We start from the raw sequence: 19119 nt of genomic DNA on the forward strand, positions 1-19119 counted from the left end.
AAATGGCGGTGCTTACGCCCGCAGTAATTCCAAATGCATTGATGTCTGCTCACTGACTCCACTCTTTCGCAAAAACCTCCTGACTGTGCGAGGCCCCACTTTCCTATTTTTATCAAACCACCGTAGTAGCAGGAGTAGTAATAGTAGTATGTGACCACACAGAGTTCTTGGATTACCGTTTACTAAGAGGCTTCTAAATCGTTGCGAGTGCCTCGTATACGCCTCGAGCGCGGCCTGTAGGGGCGCCACTGAAATCCCCCTAGCGGCCCGTTTCGAAAGCAGCCGCGGGAGTCGCCGGCCTGCTCCCCACTGTCACCGTTGGTTTCGGGGCCCGTTCACGACGGAGATTTACCGTTTGTAGGCGTTGGAAATACATATTTATATGGAGAAGTCACTCTGTTCGCAAATGGGGTGTGTTTACGAGAGTGTAAATGTGTGACGCGATCTTAGTGTGGTACATTCGGTCTGTACAAGCGCCAAGTGTGCGTCACAGGTCGGCGTCGCGAAGCCGGGATATGCATATGGAGATGATTGTGATTCCACTGCCCTGAAATTTTCTAACAGTGTCTCCGTAAACAAAATATCCCGAGATGGTCATGCCATGGCTATACACTACGATGTAAATCAGTTTTGTACACTTATATAACCTAGTGCAGCGCCCATACCTGACAGCACGCCAGTTATTCTTGCCAATATCATACCTCAGATATTGGTCACTACCCTGGACATAAATTTCACGAACATTCTACGAAATAAGTACGATGGATAATCCAAAATTATACCCGGGATCAGCGCACGACAAAAAAAATGCTGGGGCGTCTTGTCGTGAGCTCAGCGCCCGCAAACATTCATATATGTTACATATATCCTCAGCGAGCAGGCCGGAGAAGGGCTTCTACAGTAATGCCCGTTCGCGACTAAACGTTTCTTCGAAGCATAGTCATATGACGCAGGGAGCCTGCAGAATCTAGCACAAATGGAAATCAGAAGGCCTTATCAGATATCCCACTCTTCTAACGACACCTTTTATCAGTTTTGAACTTGTATACCTCAAAAAATGCGTTCGCCGAGGGATCAGCTGTTAGTTGAAGTCTAAATACTAGTGTGACGTGAACGAGTAGCTTGTGTGTGTGATTACTAAAACGTTGTTTCCTTGATTTCGCTCCGCAATCGTACCCAACGATACGTAAGCGTCCCCCAACCCCTACCTCCTCCCCATGTCTCGCGAAATAGCAGTGCATTTCCCACACTAGTAGGTCTCGTAAGTCCTACCCGGCTTAAGTTTATACGAACGTCTTTAGCATTTCAGAAGCTGCACTGAGTTTTTTTTTTTCATTTCTGTACGAGCTATTTTGTTTCTTCCGGACTTGCAGACCATTAATTTTCTAGTGGTTTAATTCACTTTTCTTGGTTCTTGCTATAAGGCATGAGTGCACATCTTTCACGACGCAGAGCCTTGAAATATACTTAACATTTTCGCGTGGCTTATATTCTGATAAAAGGCACAAGTTATTATCAGGTATTGGCTAATCGCATCCCCCAAGTATATTTTTCTACGACGCATATATTCGTAATGAGGCCGCATTCGTTGTCCGCGCTACAAAACAAAACACACCTCTCACTGTGCGAGTATCAGGTTTAAACGAGGCGAGAATGAAATTCACTTGTGCCGGACGTATTCGGAGGGGACAGTGATGGTATGCTGCTGCCGTCGCCGACGCCCGTAACAGCGGCTGAGAAGGACGCAGAGCCGCGTTCCCGGATAGCTATTGTTGGTGTTTGAGCACCCTACCAAGACGCAGCGGCTTTTGAAGTGACCTAAACGTACTGTTTACTTACAGACGTCGCCATAACAAGTTTTTTAGCGCTTGGAAGGGCAAAAAGAAGCGAAAGAGAGCCAAAACACTGCATGAGCCCCTATGGGCCGCGCAGCGCTAATCCCGTCATCTCCGCGGAGAAGCGGCGGCAGGCGGCGCAGCGATCGCAAAGCTCGAGGCGTATAGGCATGTGCACTCACTGGTCGAGCAGGAAGGCGACGATCAGCGGGCGATCGTTGGTGGCCGCCAGGAACAGGGGAGTCTTGTTTCCCTCAGCGAGAACGTCGGTAGTGGCTCCGTTGTCCACCAGCAGCTGACACATGGGCACGTCGCCTCGCATGGCGGCCAGGTGCAGAGCCGTCAGTCGCGTTGAGGACGAGTAGTTCGGGTTCACTCCTGTAGTATGTCGAATTCATTTTTAAAGTGACCAGTGGGATCGGTATCGCACTGGGCAATGCGTCTTCACTTCGGGGAGTATAAATTGGGATAGTGACAACCAAATGACGATGCGTCATCACACCGCACGCACGGGCAATATTTCCCTCAATCCAGGCGTACAACATAGTTTCTGACCAACAAATTTGGGGTAATTAGACCTTCAACAATATCGATGCGAACATAAAATGGTTACGGAACAGTGATTTTGATAGGACTTCCTTATTTACAATAAAGGTGCAGCTGAGGGCTGTATGTAGCTGAATTTGGAGGAAAGTATAGGCGACAATAGGTTTGGTCTTGTAGGGAAAGAATTCTTGGTCAGCTTATGTGCCCGCACTGTAGTGCATATGTTTTTTCTTTATACGAAGTGTAAATTCCTTGTTATAATAGCCTGCCTACGTCGTTTCATACTGGCGGGGGAAGGGGAAAGGGGAGTAAAGCGATTAGCTTTGAAAATGTAATGGAAATATCATGGTGGGGGCAGCATATGCATATGCATACCATTTTTATTTTGATAAAACAAGAGTTACAGTCCTTTCCTAAAACCATGATCCTGCCTTAAAGGCGCAGGTAGTCGCAGGCGACCGGAGGTCTGCGAAGTTCGAAACTCCAATGTGAACAAACTAATTATCACAGGTTAATAAATCTTGGCATAATGATCTATGTGTTCTAGCTGTCAATTTGAGACATTTGTTGTTTGAAGCGTTTCAATAAAACTTAGTTTTCTCCTGAGCATTCGCCATGAAGTTTGCTCTACCGCAGGGTCACTGGTGCACATTAAAATGCCGGGAACCCTGTCCATATAAAGCTTTGTTTTACAACTGCTACCTCATTGTGAGTTACAGGCTAATAGAGCTGGTGCTTACAATAAGGTAATCACGATAGGTGCCCGTGAATTTTGCTACTCCTTTCCCTAGGTTTGTTGTTTTGCCCTGCATTATTCGCTTTTTACTGTAGAAGTACGCCAACCTTTTTCGAGGAGAAAGCGCACGATTTCAATGTGGTTGTTTTCGACGGCGTAGTGCAAAGGCGTCATGTTCTGCTTGTCTCTTCTGGATAGCAGCAATACTGGATTGTCCTGAAAAGATGAGGCGAACGTGTACGTTAGGAAGTTCGGGTGGAATACATCATTGCAGCCGCATGCACATATTCTGATGTTCGCATTCCGCCAGAAGAAAATAATTTTAAACAGGCTGCCTAGACTTCTGAATAAATTGCTTTTATTACCTAAAACCAAAATCAGAAATGCGGCCTGCCCCCCTTTTGAGAAGGCTTTTTTTAACATACCAAGCGCAAACATAGCCCACCCCACGAAATCGCGCTTCGGTGCCTCCAAAGGACCAGGTACCTCCCTTCGTAAAAACGCCCAATTCATCCTTCAGAAATTCCTTTGATGTACCATACATGAACCCCGTTCGTTGTTAACCAGACTTTGAAAAACGAGGATGACACCTGTGCAGCTTGATTGTGACGGTAAAGTGAAGTAGAATTAATTGTAACTTTCAAAAGCACATGCTCAAACGTTATTTAGTGGCGAGAAATAAAAAAAACAGGGTTGTAGCGCCAATATATGAAATGCGGCCACTCTTTTGCAGTTTTTGGCAGCTGACATGTATGTTCTGTTATTCCGTATTTTGTACCCGCTATCTCACTACTTTCACTGAGTGTTTTCTCCAACCAATTCCTGCAATAGAGCGTCCTTCTACAGCTGGGAGTTACGGGTCACACCCTCTAAGTAGCTTTTAGAGCTAATAGTTGCTCACAGCAAAAACGCGCAAGGACTATCTAAGTCCCTGCAACCCTACCAAGAAGCCAAGCAGTCCTTTAAACACAGATTCCAAAATAACGTTTTCTCTCTCTCTCTCTCTCTCTCTCAAGACCTTACGGAACGCATATGCCCGTGGGCAGTGTTCGTGCAATGCGAACCCGTTCATCCAGCAGCAGTGCCGAGTAGCAAACAAAAAACACGTGCTGCTCGCCTCCTTCTGTATTTCCTGGTAGAGCAGCGTGACAGCGTTCAAGCTCCCTTCTTTGGCGGCGATGTGGAGCGGTGTGAGGCCCTTCTTGTCGACGGCGTGGATGTTGGCGCCGTGGCTGAGGAGCAGGCGCACGACCTCCGCGTCTCCCAGGGTGGCCGCGTTGTGCAGCGCCGTACGGCCCTGCTTGTCTGTCACCTGCAGGCATTCGCACCCGTGGCACCCTTCCGCTTGTCGCTACGGCCGAGGGGTTTTTCAAGAAAGGCCACTGAGGGCTGAACATGGCTCAACTGTAGTTAAGCTACGACACAAATTATACATGCTAGGTAGCCCAGGATTGAAGATTTATTCGTACACCAAAGTTCTCCGAGAAAATGGGTCTGACTGAAACGCAACAATCGATCTGATAAAAACCAGGGCATCGCACCATAATCGTAAGTTTTCGTATGATGAAAAGCTAGAAGTGATTCTGCCCGTGCACACTGCCATTACGTCACGAAAGGGAAAAGCGGGATCCAGTGTCAGGATGACGCTCTTTGGGCAGCTGTAACATAGAGCAGCCAATAAGAAAATGAATGCCGCAACTGTGAAAAACTCCATCGTGCAACGTGGAGACTATAACACGACTTGAGTACAGCTGTGTTGCATCCCGCGCTGCTCGGCAGCTCGGACGGCTTGAAAGGAAATATAATCTGGGAAGGAAAGTAATTACAAGCCCCGTGGCCATTTCCTTTTTTCCTGGCTGGAAAAAGACGACATCTTGCGCCCTTCTACCCCTTAACTGTGTACTCCGGGCACATGGATAAGCTGTAAGCGTGCCATTCTCATGGGTTTATATGCGCGAATCTCTCGGCGCCTGAAAGACCGCGGGCTGAGACGTAGCTTTTCCTTCCTCCGGTAAGAATGAAATGAAGGAGGATGCAAATAATTGGGGAACATAACGGCCAGGAGCAAATGGCACAAACATTTGACCATCTGTTAAGTCCCAGGCAGTGCCGTTCAGCTTAAAACGCTCGGAGCAGCCATGAGAAAACACTACATTCGTGACGCCACCTCTATTTGTGTAAGGTCTTTTTAGAGAACGAGGTTCCAGCTTTAGGTCTGTTCAGCCCGCCACCAAGCCACTAGTCAACTGCTCACATTTTCTTACATAGTCTACACTTTGTCAGCTCGTGGCATCATGATCTATGCTGACCTTGGTAGCAGTCATTTTGGAGGTTATATAAAAGAAACAAATTTGATGGTTGCCCTTTCTCGACAGTCTCACCGCTGAAACGGTTTTTAGACCTGGATTATTGGGTTACCGTTTCGCTTCGAAACACTGGTAATCTGTTCTGGTCAAACCTTCAAAGTTACATTATAGGAATGTTAGACTTTTTTGGGGTCGTTGAGAATTTATCAGTAGCCCTTAGCACCAGCGCGTCTCGAAGGTTATACGTTTGCTCCGCTGCGCACCGGCTCCGATTGATAGAGGCTCAAAGTACTAGCGTGCCCGAAGAGGGCTCCTCACCTCTTTGTCCACGCTAGGGTAAGGCAGCAGGCAGCGCACCACGTGGCTGTTGCCGGAGAGCGAGGCGTGGTGCAGCGGCGTCATGCCCCAGGCGTCGATGGCGTTGGCCCCGCTGCCGACCGCCGACATCAACGTCTGGATCATCAGCGACGCCGAATCCTCGCACGCCAGGATAATGCTCTGTGCGGGGCCCACCATCGTGTCAACTATTGGATTGATTGATTGTAGGGTTTAACGCGCCGACGCAACGCAGGCGATGAGGCGCGCCGTAGTGGAGGGCTACGGATTAACTTTGACCACCTGGGGATCTTTAGCGTGCGCCGAATTCTCGTACACACGGGCATTTTTGCTTTTCGCCCCTATCAGAAAAGCGGCCGCCGCGGCCGGGAATCGAACCCGCACCCTTGTGCTCAACAGCGGTCAATTATTGGCAGCACTTGCAAACAACGCGCGTAATAAGAAACTACAGCCAAAAGCAGTTCAGAAATGACGCCTAAATGTAACTAACAATCATTACGTTTATTTAATTAATAATTTCAGTTAATTTTAGTTAAGTAGTAATTGTAGTAATTAGTGACATGTTAATTGGTAATGATTACCAACTGTTTATTCTTTGAGCCCACAAGCAAATTTACACCAAAGACAGAACAACAGTTTTCTAAGGTACGAAGATACGGACGAAAAAAAAACGAAACAAACAATTCAACAAGTTTTTGATTACAAGATTTTTTTTTCTGTTCGTATCTTCCCATCTTAGAAACTTGTTCTGTTTTTGGTGTAAAATTGCTTGCAGGCTAGAAAAATAAACAGTTGGTAGTCAGCACCCGTTTGTGTTCTACGTGTTTCTTTTCCTCGGTACTGTTTCGTTCGTGCTGTTCCGTTTTTTTTTTTTTCATGAACATGATCCAACTAACTCGCACCAGGGTCCTGCTTCTATCTTCGTGTTCCGTGTGGATATTTCTCGGCAACGGAATCATTTTAACCCATTCGCGTATCTCCTGGGGATTGTCGACCTTGGTGCCCTGTTGGGAAGCGTAGTTAATTCCCAGTGAGTCGAGCATATGCCTACCCGTTGGACTGTGCGTATGTTTCTTGTATTGCGCCACGCAAAATATTTTGCTCCCTTTACTAAATAACAAATTATTTTTAGTGGCTTCAGTTCGATGTACAAAGTAGACTAAATTTGTCAAGACAAAATACCTATTTCACATATGTCGGAAGAGTCGCGAGCTTCCCAGTGTATAAACCGAAGCTTGAACTCCCGAATTTATTAAAGCAAGATTTATTTCTACGACGTGGTTTTAGAGCGATTTTTTGCTTACCGTCATGTTCCTATCCATGCTTGTCTTCTTGCGCAGAATTATGTCAACAAGTCTAAGCCGTTAACGTATAAAGGACATAGATTACGACCGACCTTTCGTCTTCTGCTAGAGAGAGGCGCTCGTGCGTGATAGCGTGATGCTGTCGCCTGTGAACGATTACGGTTTGGGAGAATCCACGTCGAGAGGCGATTGTGGAGATATACTTGCTGGCTATTTCTGTTCAAAAGCTGGGTTTTACTTATTTGCTTATAGTCACAGCCTTGAGCGTATCTCAAGTGCTTAGGCTTTAAACAACCTTTGCTTTTTCATGGCTATTAAGATAACGATGGCCCGCTAGGCACATCCATAATCATGTACTGTCTCCTGAGGGTGCGTGTACGCAGTAAGATATCCAACCAACATTTAGTTTTCGCAAAGGAGTAGTCTCCGCCCATGGGTGCACGTGTAATACTTCATCCGTTTTGGTCTAGTAAAATATTCGTTGATACCAAAAGTTATCACAGCGGGATATTTCAGGGCTGCGCGCTAGAACTGTACGAGTTCACAATTTCGAACGTCATTATGGGGCTTATTCAGCGTTTCACTGGCAAGCCTTTATGTTCAAGAACAACCCAATTTGCCAGCTTTCTCTTCTCGGGCTAGCCCATTGGAACAATTCCTGTTATGTAAAAAGCACAGCCTGGTTTTGCTGTTCAAACTTCCATTTACTAACCCCTTCCACAAACATAACCAGGTCACTTGATTTTCTTGTGCGAGTCAGGCCCACCCCTGGGAGCCGATGGGTTCGAATTCAATGGGAGATTTTGAAGACAGTAGTAGCCCTTGGGCCACTTAGACACGGAAATTTTTGTCTGTCTGTGTGTCAGTCAGTCGGTCTGTCTGTCCCTCCATTCAGCTGGCCGCCCTCAGTTAACGCATATTAAGAGACGTTTTACAGCCTAAGCCATTTCTAATCATCTATATCGGTTGGGAATGTTGATACTCGTCAACGTTGTTGAGCGGAAACAACACATTACGCATATCTCAGGCAAAACCTACACACGTAAGTGATATTTTGAGGGTCGTTTTGTCAAAAATACATGGATGCTTGTTTGTTTAATTATAATCCCCGTAGAAGAAAAATACGCCGTCGCCCGTGGTCACCCGCGACACTAGAGATCCTGGCCGCACTCCGTGAAGTTCAGCAGTAGCGAAATATTCCAGTAGATGGCGCTTTGAACGCGCGTGGAGGAGGGCATTATTGTGGAGGAGTGGAACATGGCAAACTTGAATTGATTTACGTGGCAGGGGCGGCAAACGACTGTAATCTTTAAATGACGTTTGCTACGAAGTCAGTAGATACGCGGCCAATTATTTCTCGCTAGACTGCCGCACGGTTTCCAAGGTTCTCTTTCCATCGGAGAAGCTAAGTCGCTGCCCCAGTAATTTCACAGTAAAAAACTTCCGTGCAGCTACGGCGCAATAAAATATGGCAACGCTACAAAAGTTAAGAGATTTTGAGACATCCAGGTTTCCTCTGTCTTCTATTCACTGTGAAAGAGGCCGTAATCTGCTAATAAACGAACAAAAAATGTTAAAAATTCTAGAAGAGGACAAAGCATGGAAGATTCTCAAAAAGATAAAAGAGCAGACGTCGCCCTGAGTCCTACGAAATTTACCCTGCGCTTCTCCGGTCGCACAAACTTGGCCACGTAGTGTAGAGGCGTGAAACCCATTGTGTCCTTGACGTTTGGGTCTGAAAGGAGGCAAGACGACGCAACAATAAAAATCAAAATAGAAGATAAATTTGCATCAATCGCAGCCGAAAAACATACAGGGCTTCCCGGTTACTTACCAGGTTAGCGCAACGTAAATATTTGAAGAATTGTGTTCCAAACGGGGATGTTGTGGGGTTTGTGTCCTCGAAGCGAATATTGCGCGAAAAAACAACAAAACCACCAACGAATCCCCCGCAATCCGCTTGGCCATTAGCCTACAAGCTGTTTCTGTTGTTGATGCTCTTCTGCCTTCTGTTATTCTTATGATGACCCCCCAAAAAGACAAACAAACACAGACGCGGTGTTAATTTGTCTATCCTTGGCTTACGGGGGCCAACAAATGCATGGAATTACTCGTTGCGCCTCCCTGAGCTAACGAGATAAGGCCAAGCTCCCTGCGCTTGAGTCACATATTTGCTCAGCGCAGTCCGGGCTGTAAGCAGCTTAAAAGATTTAAGAATGGCGTGGGCTTGACTTTTTATAGGACGCAAGCACAACAGACGTTAATTTATTTAGTAAGCATCAATGATGCACCGTGATCGAACGGGGAGGAATATAAAGCTCGTATTGAAGGCTAGAGCGGCCCAACCAGACACCTTCAAGAGTGAAAAAGTACTTCCTGAATTTCGCAAGTCCCCCCTAACTTAGATATACGGGCTGCGCATACGTTGATTGGCACGATTTTAGTGTTGTGTGTCGTTGTTACTTAACAGAAGATTTAACCGAAGACTACCGACGAACCAGATGATGGGGTGAAACCATTTTGTTGCTTCAAGGACAGCCGTGACGAGGTGCTGTTATGGAGTCTTTGTGCCACTATAGCTACCTTTAAAGGAGTACTGACACCAAAGTTTGATGCCTAAAAATGATATAATTGGCTTCAGTACTTTGTACAGATGCCTCACAGAAATTTTTGCTGCAATGCGGCAAACGTCCCTGACGTCACATTGTCCGTCTTGCATTTGAACGGTCATTTGGTGCGCGATGACGGAATTAAAACCTGATTGGAATAAATGCGTTTTAATTAATTCTACCATGGCGGTTGACCGCTTTTGGTTCGATTTTTGTAATTACTGGACCAATAGGTATTCTTTACAGCATAAAAACGGAAAGCGAGAAATTTAGTGTCAGTACTCCTTTAACACGTTTTCACGAGCTTGGCAGCATAACCAATATACAAAAAAACTAAAAAAGTACCGCACTGACAAAACTCCATATCCCGAGGATCTGTACAAATTGCTTAAAAGTCTAACATTACGCCAATCTACTGTCTGCTTCACAATTATTGGTCTGTGTTTGAGCTTTCCCACTAACGAAGATCAGGACAAAACAACAGTGATTTTCTACCGTTGTGCTAGCAGGTTCCTTTATTTATTGTATGTTCTTATAATTGTACTGGGAATCTGCAGTCAGGCTTGAAGCTTTCACACGTCAATATTCTATACACACTGGTGGAAAAGTTCGGTTCCACCTCGGATGGAACAAAGCAAAATATCTTACATGCGCAATTGAATTAGACATGCAAAACGTTAATTCGTACATCCTTGCCTGCTGTTAACAAGTGCATAGTCGACTTCTAAACAATTAAATGCTGTGATAGCATCACAAATTAACATAATGAAGGCGATCTTTCTCGTTGATGGTGCGAACGTCTTACTAAATTAATAGCTTTAAGGTGTTGCACAATCTGACATTCAGACTGGCCACAGTAGGATAGCAAGAAAACCAAAGGTAAACAGCGTCAAGTCCACTGAGTCTCTCCTTAAAGGAGCCATGAAGAGAAAATACAACTTCGTTTATTTTGAAAGAACTAGGATTCAGTATCTCACTCAGCTCCATTACAGCCACAAAAGATGTTTTTTTAACGAAAAAAACAGCAAGAAGTATTTAAAAACTTTCAAATTTTGTGCCGCAGTGACGTGTTATGAGCAAGAATGACGTCATACGGGCCAAAATAAAACATAATTTTCACTGCGTTAACTGCACGTTAGCATTCAAGTGATGCGGTCAAATGGAGCTAGAGGCCCCATTACAGGCGTCCAGTCATGCGTCGTCGCTACAGGTCAGTTAGGCGGCCGCCAATCGCACTAACAAGGTTCCGTGACGTCATAGAAAAGTTGCGGGAAATTGGCTAGGGGGTCGGGTCGCGACTGCTTCACACGTTTTCTTTAATATCTCCGTTATTTGTTCGAAGGTTGCGATGACATTGGTATCATTGTTATCGGGACTAAGCAGTCTTTCTAATAAATCCAACTAGTATTTTGTCTTCATGGCTCCTTTAAGTGGTGGAAAGTATTCTGTTAATATCAAATAAAATTGGATTTAAAATTGGATGAATAAGTTGACGGAGTTTGCTGGAACGGTGACAAAAAGCCGTGAATGACTACAGCCCATACGAGTCATTTGTCTGCCCGACACAGATAATAATTTCATCTTGTCTGTCTTACACACGTTTTGGCAAAATGAGTGTACTACGGTAGTAGAAAAATCGTTTTACAAATTATGCCTGCGGTCATAACAAAGTTGCGCTTTGAATGTGTTTGTTATACACAGAAATATATGCATTTGCTATAAACCGCAGAAGCCTTATTTGCTACGAAATAATTGCATTTCTTGCCTGCTGCCTTGCTTCTTGTTTTCTTTTCTTTTTGGAAGGTGGGGATTAGTCAAGCTGGATCTGCGCAGCTTTTTCCGCATTTTCTACGCCACATTGCGTTGTTTCCGTTATGTGTTTTTAATTCATTTGTATGCGCGTACCGCCTTGTTGTCAAATAAAGCAAACTTAAACTTGAAAGCTCTGACATTTCCGATTACTCGGTGAAGCCCTATTTCGAAAGACTGCAGAAGTTGGGTTAACAAATTCCCTTTAGATGGGTAGCAATTAGAGCACCTCATTTGTACGGGTGAATTGCGGCGGTTCAGTCTACCTGACGGTGGTATATGTGAAGAAATATTTGTAAAGTTACCACTAAAATGGCACTGTACTGGTGTCAGTTGTAAAGCTGAAAAAAAAAAGCAGATCAGGTACCGTTACCGCTCAGTGGTCCAAAATAATTCACGTTTAGCATATTTCACGTGCCGGAGATTCCGCGATTGGTGTTAAGGTGGGTAGCCTTATTATCAAAGCGATGTTGGTATACCACACAGAAGGCTCGAGTTCGATTCTAAACCCTCATAGACTCCAATTTCTTTTAATGTGTAGCATTCTTCGCCCAGTACTCCCACAGGTAGGACCATGAAGCGCCCTGCATTTCCGCAAAGATGCAGATTTGCCGGAAGTACTACTTTTAATCGTTAAAATAGCGTTAACAAAAATGATTGGGCGAAGAGAATTAAAAAAAAAGAAAACAAAATGCTCACAACAATTTTTCCCGCCAAACAGAAGAATAAATAAAAAATTCCTGGAAAACGTTTGAAATACGAATAAAAATGGCGAAAATGGCGAAAACCCGTGTAACATCCTCCACCTGCCCAAAAATGCAGATGAGGTGAAAAAGCGGCTTTAGTCGTTAATAGCGTAAATGGAGATAAGTGGTCATACAGAATTTTGACAAATCAAAAAATAGGAACAATAGAAAAAATATTTTACAGAAAATAATCTGAAAAATTGAAAAATGAGCGTCTTACACGTATCTTCCGGCACAACCGGAGAATAAACAAGAAAAGCCCGCAAAAGAACGTTGGAATTTCGTATAAAAATAACCGTAACGGGGGCAACTCTGCAGTACCCCTTGATGTTTCGGAAAAAATCAATAATTAGCGAAGCAAAGCACTTTTTCGCTATAGTGGTATGTATTTACATCACTGACGAAAAAAAAACAAAAGAAAACTTTGAAAAATAAAATTTTCCGACGTCTTTCGCTACTCTTATGCATATTTGGCTGTAAAGAGCTCGCACTCTAGACAAGAGGCGTAAGAATACTACGCATCAGTAGGCAATTCTCTGAATTTCTGCACAGTTTTCGTCCTTCCTTCTTTCGTCTATCTCAATCCATGACATCAAGTTTTTTTTTTCTTGTTTATTCTCCACACTTTCATTTCTGGCCTCGATTTATGTTATGCACCGTTCTTTCTGATGGTTACAGCAACCAGACCGGCATTAATTCCTCAGTTAACTCGAACGCATGAATTTTGTACTGGAAACTTTCAAGAAACGTTCTCAAAATTGGGACTTATCCCTGCCGAATCATCAACAAGAATGTGGAATAAGGCTGAGATCTGCAGACCATATAGTCGTGTGTTCTCTGTTTCCAATCGTGAATAATGGACCTTGGGAAGAGCCGGTAATAGGACGTAATGCATAGCTTGCAACGAACGAGACCAGAAGACATTCTGGAAGTCTTTCTGCTCAATATTTCCGGCACACTTTGCCCTATGCCGGTGTGTATTGATCGTTTCTCCCGTGTGGCCAATATGTTGAAACATTTTTCATTGGCTGCTAACGCGTTGCTCATATCAGGACATGGGGTTAGATTAATATTGTTCCATGCAGACATGCAACTGGCATGACACGGGCGAGTAAATGTTGCTTTTGATGCGAGGCTTTCTTTGCTTCCCTGATGGCGACCGTAAGAAAAAACACGCTGCTGAACAGCCAACCTTATACAATGGGCTTCCTCGTAAGCACACCAAGCACTTCAAAATAAAAAAAAGACCGCTTATTGAGGTCGGGACCAAACCTGGCCTTTGAAGCCGATGTCTACTCGACTGCTACATTCCGGCACGGTCGAAGCAGGTTATATTTAGGACTTTGACTTTGGATTTTGGACTTAGGTTGCATAGGATAAAGCTTGGCGTTTTAACTATGGTTTTATCAAATCGTTCGCTAAAGCTAGAGAGGCGCTGTATTTTTTCTAACTACTACTTGCTTTCTCGAAAGGGTATCTTAACGGCATACTCGTACAAAGAACAGCACAAACGAAGAACCTAACGACTTCGCCCGGCATTGCAGTCGACAGCTGACAGACAAGCAGGTATACAAGTGACAAAGAAAGGGGCGAGCAATGCCAAGTTCATGAGTGTGCCAGCTCAAAAAAACTTTAAACCTGCGTTCTCTGCAATCTGTCAAAGTCGTCCATGTGTCAGAAAGCCGGTGTCACCCGAACTCACGAGATTTGTTACTGTTTTTACGCCCCATCTTTGCTAGTAAATCGTATCGCTCGTAGACTGTTGGATGGTTTTGGAGCTCGCGACTGTTGGCTTTTGTTCACCTTTTCTCCGCATGATTTGTTGGAGTCTCCGTGTGAGCGCAGTAAAGCAATAGTGACGAAGCGAAGAAACACAAGGCGTTGCTTATTTCGAGAGGAAGAGATAACCATAAGAAAAAAATTCAAAGACTCTTCCTTAAGAGCAAGATGGTAAAAACGCGAAGCTTTCTCCCATGCAGCTTAGCTGAGTCAAAGTAAAAGTGCAAAATCCAAACATCTTCGGCCGTGTCGGAATAGAGAAATAGGATAGAAGTCGGCTTCATAACTCGAGGGACTCAGGTTCGATTCTAACCACATGAAGCGTTGTAGGGGCTCAGCCCCTTAGGGGCTCGGGCTGTCGGCGTCTCCTGTCGCCGCCGTCGCTTGATGTAGTCACGGTACTGAAAAACCGAGACACTCGTTTTCCAACGCTTCGTGCTAGAACGCTTCCAGCTTCAAGGACGCGACACTTTTACAGCAAAGCTGTATACCTCTACCCCCCAACGGTTTCATCTCCGTGTGCAAAAACTCCAAGGCGCCAAGAATACACTTACACACTGCATGCTTCGCCCCTCCCAGGGTTACACGTTAGTGCAGATGGCCACGGATTTTTCTCTTTCCTTTCACCCACGATCGACATCATTTTCACAGAAACTTGGCTTTCCTGCACTGTGCTTGTTCGATCACCGACGCCATCAGTGAAGCATATAAGGCTTCTCTTTAAAAGGAGGACGCGCTAACTGCCCATTAACCGCAATCAAGAAAGATAATGAACAGGGAAATATGAATGAGAACACCGAGATCGCGCCGTTTCTTTCCGGAAGTGCTAGGAATTCACGCGACTCATAATTAAAAATAAATTTCCGTAGTTATAATTCTTTTAGGTTCTCTGTACCTCACTACTATTTTTCATTCATCGTGATAACAAAATATGTGTTTTGAAGTTTTTATTCTTGTTCGTCTCTCATTTGTTTCTGATCGTGCATGTTGCCAACGACCAAACTTGGTCAAAAGATCCCACGTGGTTTAGCAAGGGGCACCGTAGAATCGTCCTATAGACCATTTTATTTTCTCCGTCCTGGCAGCTTCCACTTTATCAGTGCGCTGTGTTAGCGGCTCTACAATTGGCACACTCGACAGGAAGGTGTAACTGAGCATGCGCAACACAGCTCAGAACATGCTCTGATTTTATTAAAGATTAGCAGATGAAAACGTTCATAGCTTAGAGAAAATCACGTGGAATTAGTGTAACGACCTTCAAAAATTTACAGGCCTGGTCATCACATCGCAATACATTCTAGGGCACCCTAACCGCTCATGCCCCTTCTAAAGCAATGGCTACATTAGGTATCAACAATTATGTACCAGAGAACTAAAATATCACAGTTCATTTCCATCTAAGTTACCACTTGACTCAGCTACAACAATCAGGTCCAAAAGTGGCATTTCTTAGATGTACCAGAAGTGCATCTGTAGTTGCAAACATAGCGTCTCATTGTTTGGTTTATGCTTGGTGCATTCTCGCAAACATTTATTTTTTCTTGTGACTGTACATAAGCATCGAGCCTGCAACAAAGCCCTGCACGTCCGCACTCGAAAGAAACAGGATTAAAACCCCGGGGTATTTTTAGGATCATCGGCCCCTGCAAGTCCACGTGCCCTGCGAGGTCAGAGTTCTGCGCGTTATACGGGTTTCTACGCGCCAGACAGCCGTATGTGTGAACGATCTACCGGAAATAACCGGTGCTCTCCTCTTGTAGCGAGAGCTACAATGGCCGTATTCGCGCCGTGACTGTGGCCGCTCCTTGGTTCCGTAGCTGGCAGTGGTTCCTAGGTAACCTGCACGGCTAGGGAACCTAGCGATGCCCTAGCCGCCGGAGCTGGCAGCGTCGCTCGCCGCGCAAAAAAGAATTAAGAAAAATAAAAAATAAAAGACACAAAAAATAGAAATAGAAAAAATACAAATGAAAATAGAAAAAATCGCCTATACAGAAGGGGCGGCTTGGTTGGATTCGTCGTCAGGCTTCGTCGTCGGAACGAAACCAAGAGAAGGCATCGAGCCGAGAAGACGGAGGAATAGAGCCGCACGCCTCGAGAAGCGTCGTAACCGTGCAGAGAACCAAGCTAAACAATAACATTAACCGTAGCTCTCGTTGCGCACACGCAGGCATAACTGAGTTAAGCCACAGGCAATTTTTTAAAAACCCACTTGAGAGGCAGTTTTTGGGACATTGACACCGCACTAATAACGGCAAGTTGCTGTACTACCTTGCGCCCTGCACTCAGCGACAATTATCACACGCTGGCCATCCAAGGCGTCGGCGTCTGTATGCTCTTTACAAATCGCTATTATCAGCTGTCTTCGCTAAAATCGCTCCAAAGAATCTTCGAGCCCCTTCAAGTGCGCTTGCTTTGGCGATGTTTAGTTTCATTCCATTGGGTCTTAATCATTTCGCAGTATTTTGAAGGCAGAATTGTAAATGCCTTAGGGGGAATGTCAGCTGCCTTGTTATTGAAGTAACACCTGAAAAGGGTGTTGTAAAACCTGTAATGTCAAGGATTAAGAGGCTCTATTACGCCAACATACACTGCGATGTGGTCATGGCCACCACAAATTTCGCCAAGTCAGGTAACCACACGTCTGGGCTACTTTTCTGGCCTTCCAATATGTCTTTTTGTTTACAAAACGCATGTTGTTCTTCTAACAAGCCATGTAATAAAATTGTTTGATAAATATCAACGGTTCAAGCTGTTCGTGTTAGCTTTGAGGTCAAAAATCTTGGGCCATCTCCACTAACGTGAAACCTGGCGAGGGAAGGAGCATGCAGTGTGCGCCGGTGCTTCCCACAGCAAAATCGCTGCTAATAGGCAATGAGAGACAGACGGCGATTTTGTTCCAACTATATACACATGTACATTTATCATATACGATCAGCAATCGCGTAGGTAATCCCAGTCGATATGCATGATGTATTGTTTGGGCTCTTGTCCCTTGTCCTAATTCTCCCGGTGTTGATGAGGCTCCTGTGTCTTTAAGTCATAGATCGGGCCAAGTTTAGGTAGAGCTTTGCTATAAGTCTCGTGTGTTTGAAGCACGAAGCGTTCTAGTGCGAGGCGTTCGAAAACGAGTGTCGCGGTGTTTTAGCACCGTGACTACACGAGACTACGACGACAGGAGACGCCGACAGCCCAAGCCCCTGAGGGGCTTTGCCCATAATACATGTGACGGGAAAGTGCACACGATTCTAGTACTTCTGACGTTATTTAAGCGAATATTTACATCGCTGGGAGATAGTGAAACCCCGCTGTCCCGTGTACGCAGACCCTTGGCCCAACCACATGCGCTTGCGTAAGAAACACAGATTGGAGAGGAGTTAGAGGTAAGGAAGGAGATTGGATGGGTTTATTTATAAATGGCGTAGCTACACTCTTGTATCTCAAGACACTGGTAAGTGAGAACGGCGTTTCGGAAGGAGAGAAAAAAAAGTCCATCTCGGTCGCCGCAGAGCGGGCGCGCAGCGAGCTACTGTGTAAAAGACAGCTCAGGCGACGGCGGCGGACAGGGGCGGAGGCGGTGTGGACGAAGCCACACGTTACAGTTTCGCTTGTTAACCATCTGCACGGAGTGCATGTGCTCTTTTTTTAGCGTTACGTCCTTGAAATTTCTAAACGTCGCAAGTCCCGAGTACGGAAGCCACACACATTCAGACGAGAAGGTGTAAGAGAGAGAGAGAGAGAGGGAAAAATAGAAGAACTTAATTTCGGAGCTTATGTCCAAAGGACTGCTTGACTTCTTGGTAGGGTTACAGGTACTGGTCTAATCCTGGTTTTGAATGCGATTCACAAATGTGTTCCAATAGAGCTATTCAAGATCGTTAGAGGGTGTTACCCATGCCTCCCAGCTAGAACGGCGCTTTGTGGCAGGAATGGGCTGGAGTGGACATCTCAAGGTGGCTAGTATGTTTGAGCATGCCGAGAAGATGCGTTCAGTGTTGGGGTATTGGCCGCAGTGTGAGGGATTCGGTGGGCCTGGAAGCCCGTATATCTACTGTTGTATGTGTTGTCATCGTAGCAAGCCGATTTGTGCTCGTCGAATGAGGAAAGCTTCAGGGCTGGCGAATTTTATAGTGTAGGAGAGGGTGGTTCTTTCACCTCTGACGTCACATTAGTACTGTCAGTGAGTGTGACGCATTTTCCGGCGGCACTCTTTTGCGTCATACAAGCGAGGCCAAGGTATTGGGGGAAATCGACCACTAAACACAGAGTGCCCACTCACCCGCGCCGTAAGTGAGAAGCATGTCGAGGATGGCGCTGTTCTTGACCTTTACGGCCTGGTGCAGCAGCGAGGCGCCCGTGTTCTTGTCGCGGTCATTGACCTTCACCCGCCGGATGGTGTCGCTCAAGTCGTCCAGGTAGCGGGAAAGGACGCCCTCCTTGCCTTCCGCGATTGCCTGCCAACATAGAACCAGTGGTACTGTTAAGCTTTCTAAGAAGAGGGAAGCCCCGTCCTTCGCCCGAAACCAGAACCGAACTGTTACATTTTGAGCAGGCTAAACCTGAACCTGAACTTAAATGAAAAAAGAAATAATGGTTACTCGTTAACGATGAAACGTTTCGACCCTCCGTTGTTCACAATGCGCGCTCAACGCCATTCGGGGATTTTCTCTTTGACGCGCCATCTACTTTGCAGTCTCACACACTTTCCCTTGACATCATTCACAACATTATCAATGCCCTCTTCGTTGTCGCAACACGGGGAAAGGAATGCACCCCAAAATTGTAATGGTATGTTGCCGTTAGCGTGAGCAGAGTGCAGCAGTTACTACGCAAATGAAACATCGGCCTTGCCCTTCCCTTGCTTCGACTATACAGCGGCATTCAGGCCGCAAGATTGCTGCACTGAGCAACGGCGAAAGCCCAAGTCTGAAATATGCGTATTTGTTATTACCTAATTTGCCTAAACAGGTCGCCTACCTGGAAAGTCTCACTGCATGATAAGTGGCACCCGCAGGAGTTGCTCAGAGGCTAAGCTATTGGCTGCTGACAACGGGGTTGAAGGGTACGGTCGCCGCCCCCTGCGGTCGCTCTTTTGTTGTAGGTGTAACATGGAAAC

The 19119-nt window shown here is 45.5% G+C and overlaps 1 protein-coding gene across 1 annotated transcript in view; it reads right to left on the reverse strand.

Moving 5' to 3' along the window:
* The window catches only part of LOC144153022 (transient receptor potential cation channel subfamily A member 1 homolog), a 45879-nt gene that overhangs the window by 24527 nt on the left and 2233 nt on the right, over window positions 1-19119 (reverse strand). Inside the window, exons 2-7 of the mRNA XM_077684657.1 lie at window positions 18283-18457; window positions 8722-8798; window positions 5742-5921; window positions 4235-4429; window positions 3225-3333; window positions 2018-2213 (exon numbers count right to left, since the gene is read on the reverse strand). Of these exons, the coding sequence (XP_077540783.1) occupies window positions 2018-2213; window positions 3225-3333; window positions 4235-4429; window positions 5742-5921; window positions 8722-8798; window positions 18283-18457 (932 nt within the window). The remainder of the gene's footprint in view (window positions 1-2017; window positions 2214-3224; window positions 3334-4234; window positions 4430-5741; window positions 5922-8721; window positions 8799-18282; window positions 18458-19119) is intronic.

The sequence above is a fragment of the Haemaphysalis longicornis genome, unplaced genomic scaffold, assembly GCF_048455015.1.
Source record: "Haemaphysalis longicornis isolate Haplotype H1 unplaced genomic scaffold, Haemaphysalis longicornis Haplotype H1 scaffold_9, whole genome shotgun sequence".
Classification (NCBI taxonomy): Eukaryota; Metazoa; Arthropoda; class Arachnida; order Ixodida; family Ixodidae; genus Haemaphysalis; species Haemaphysalis longicornis.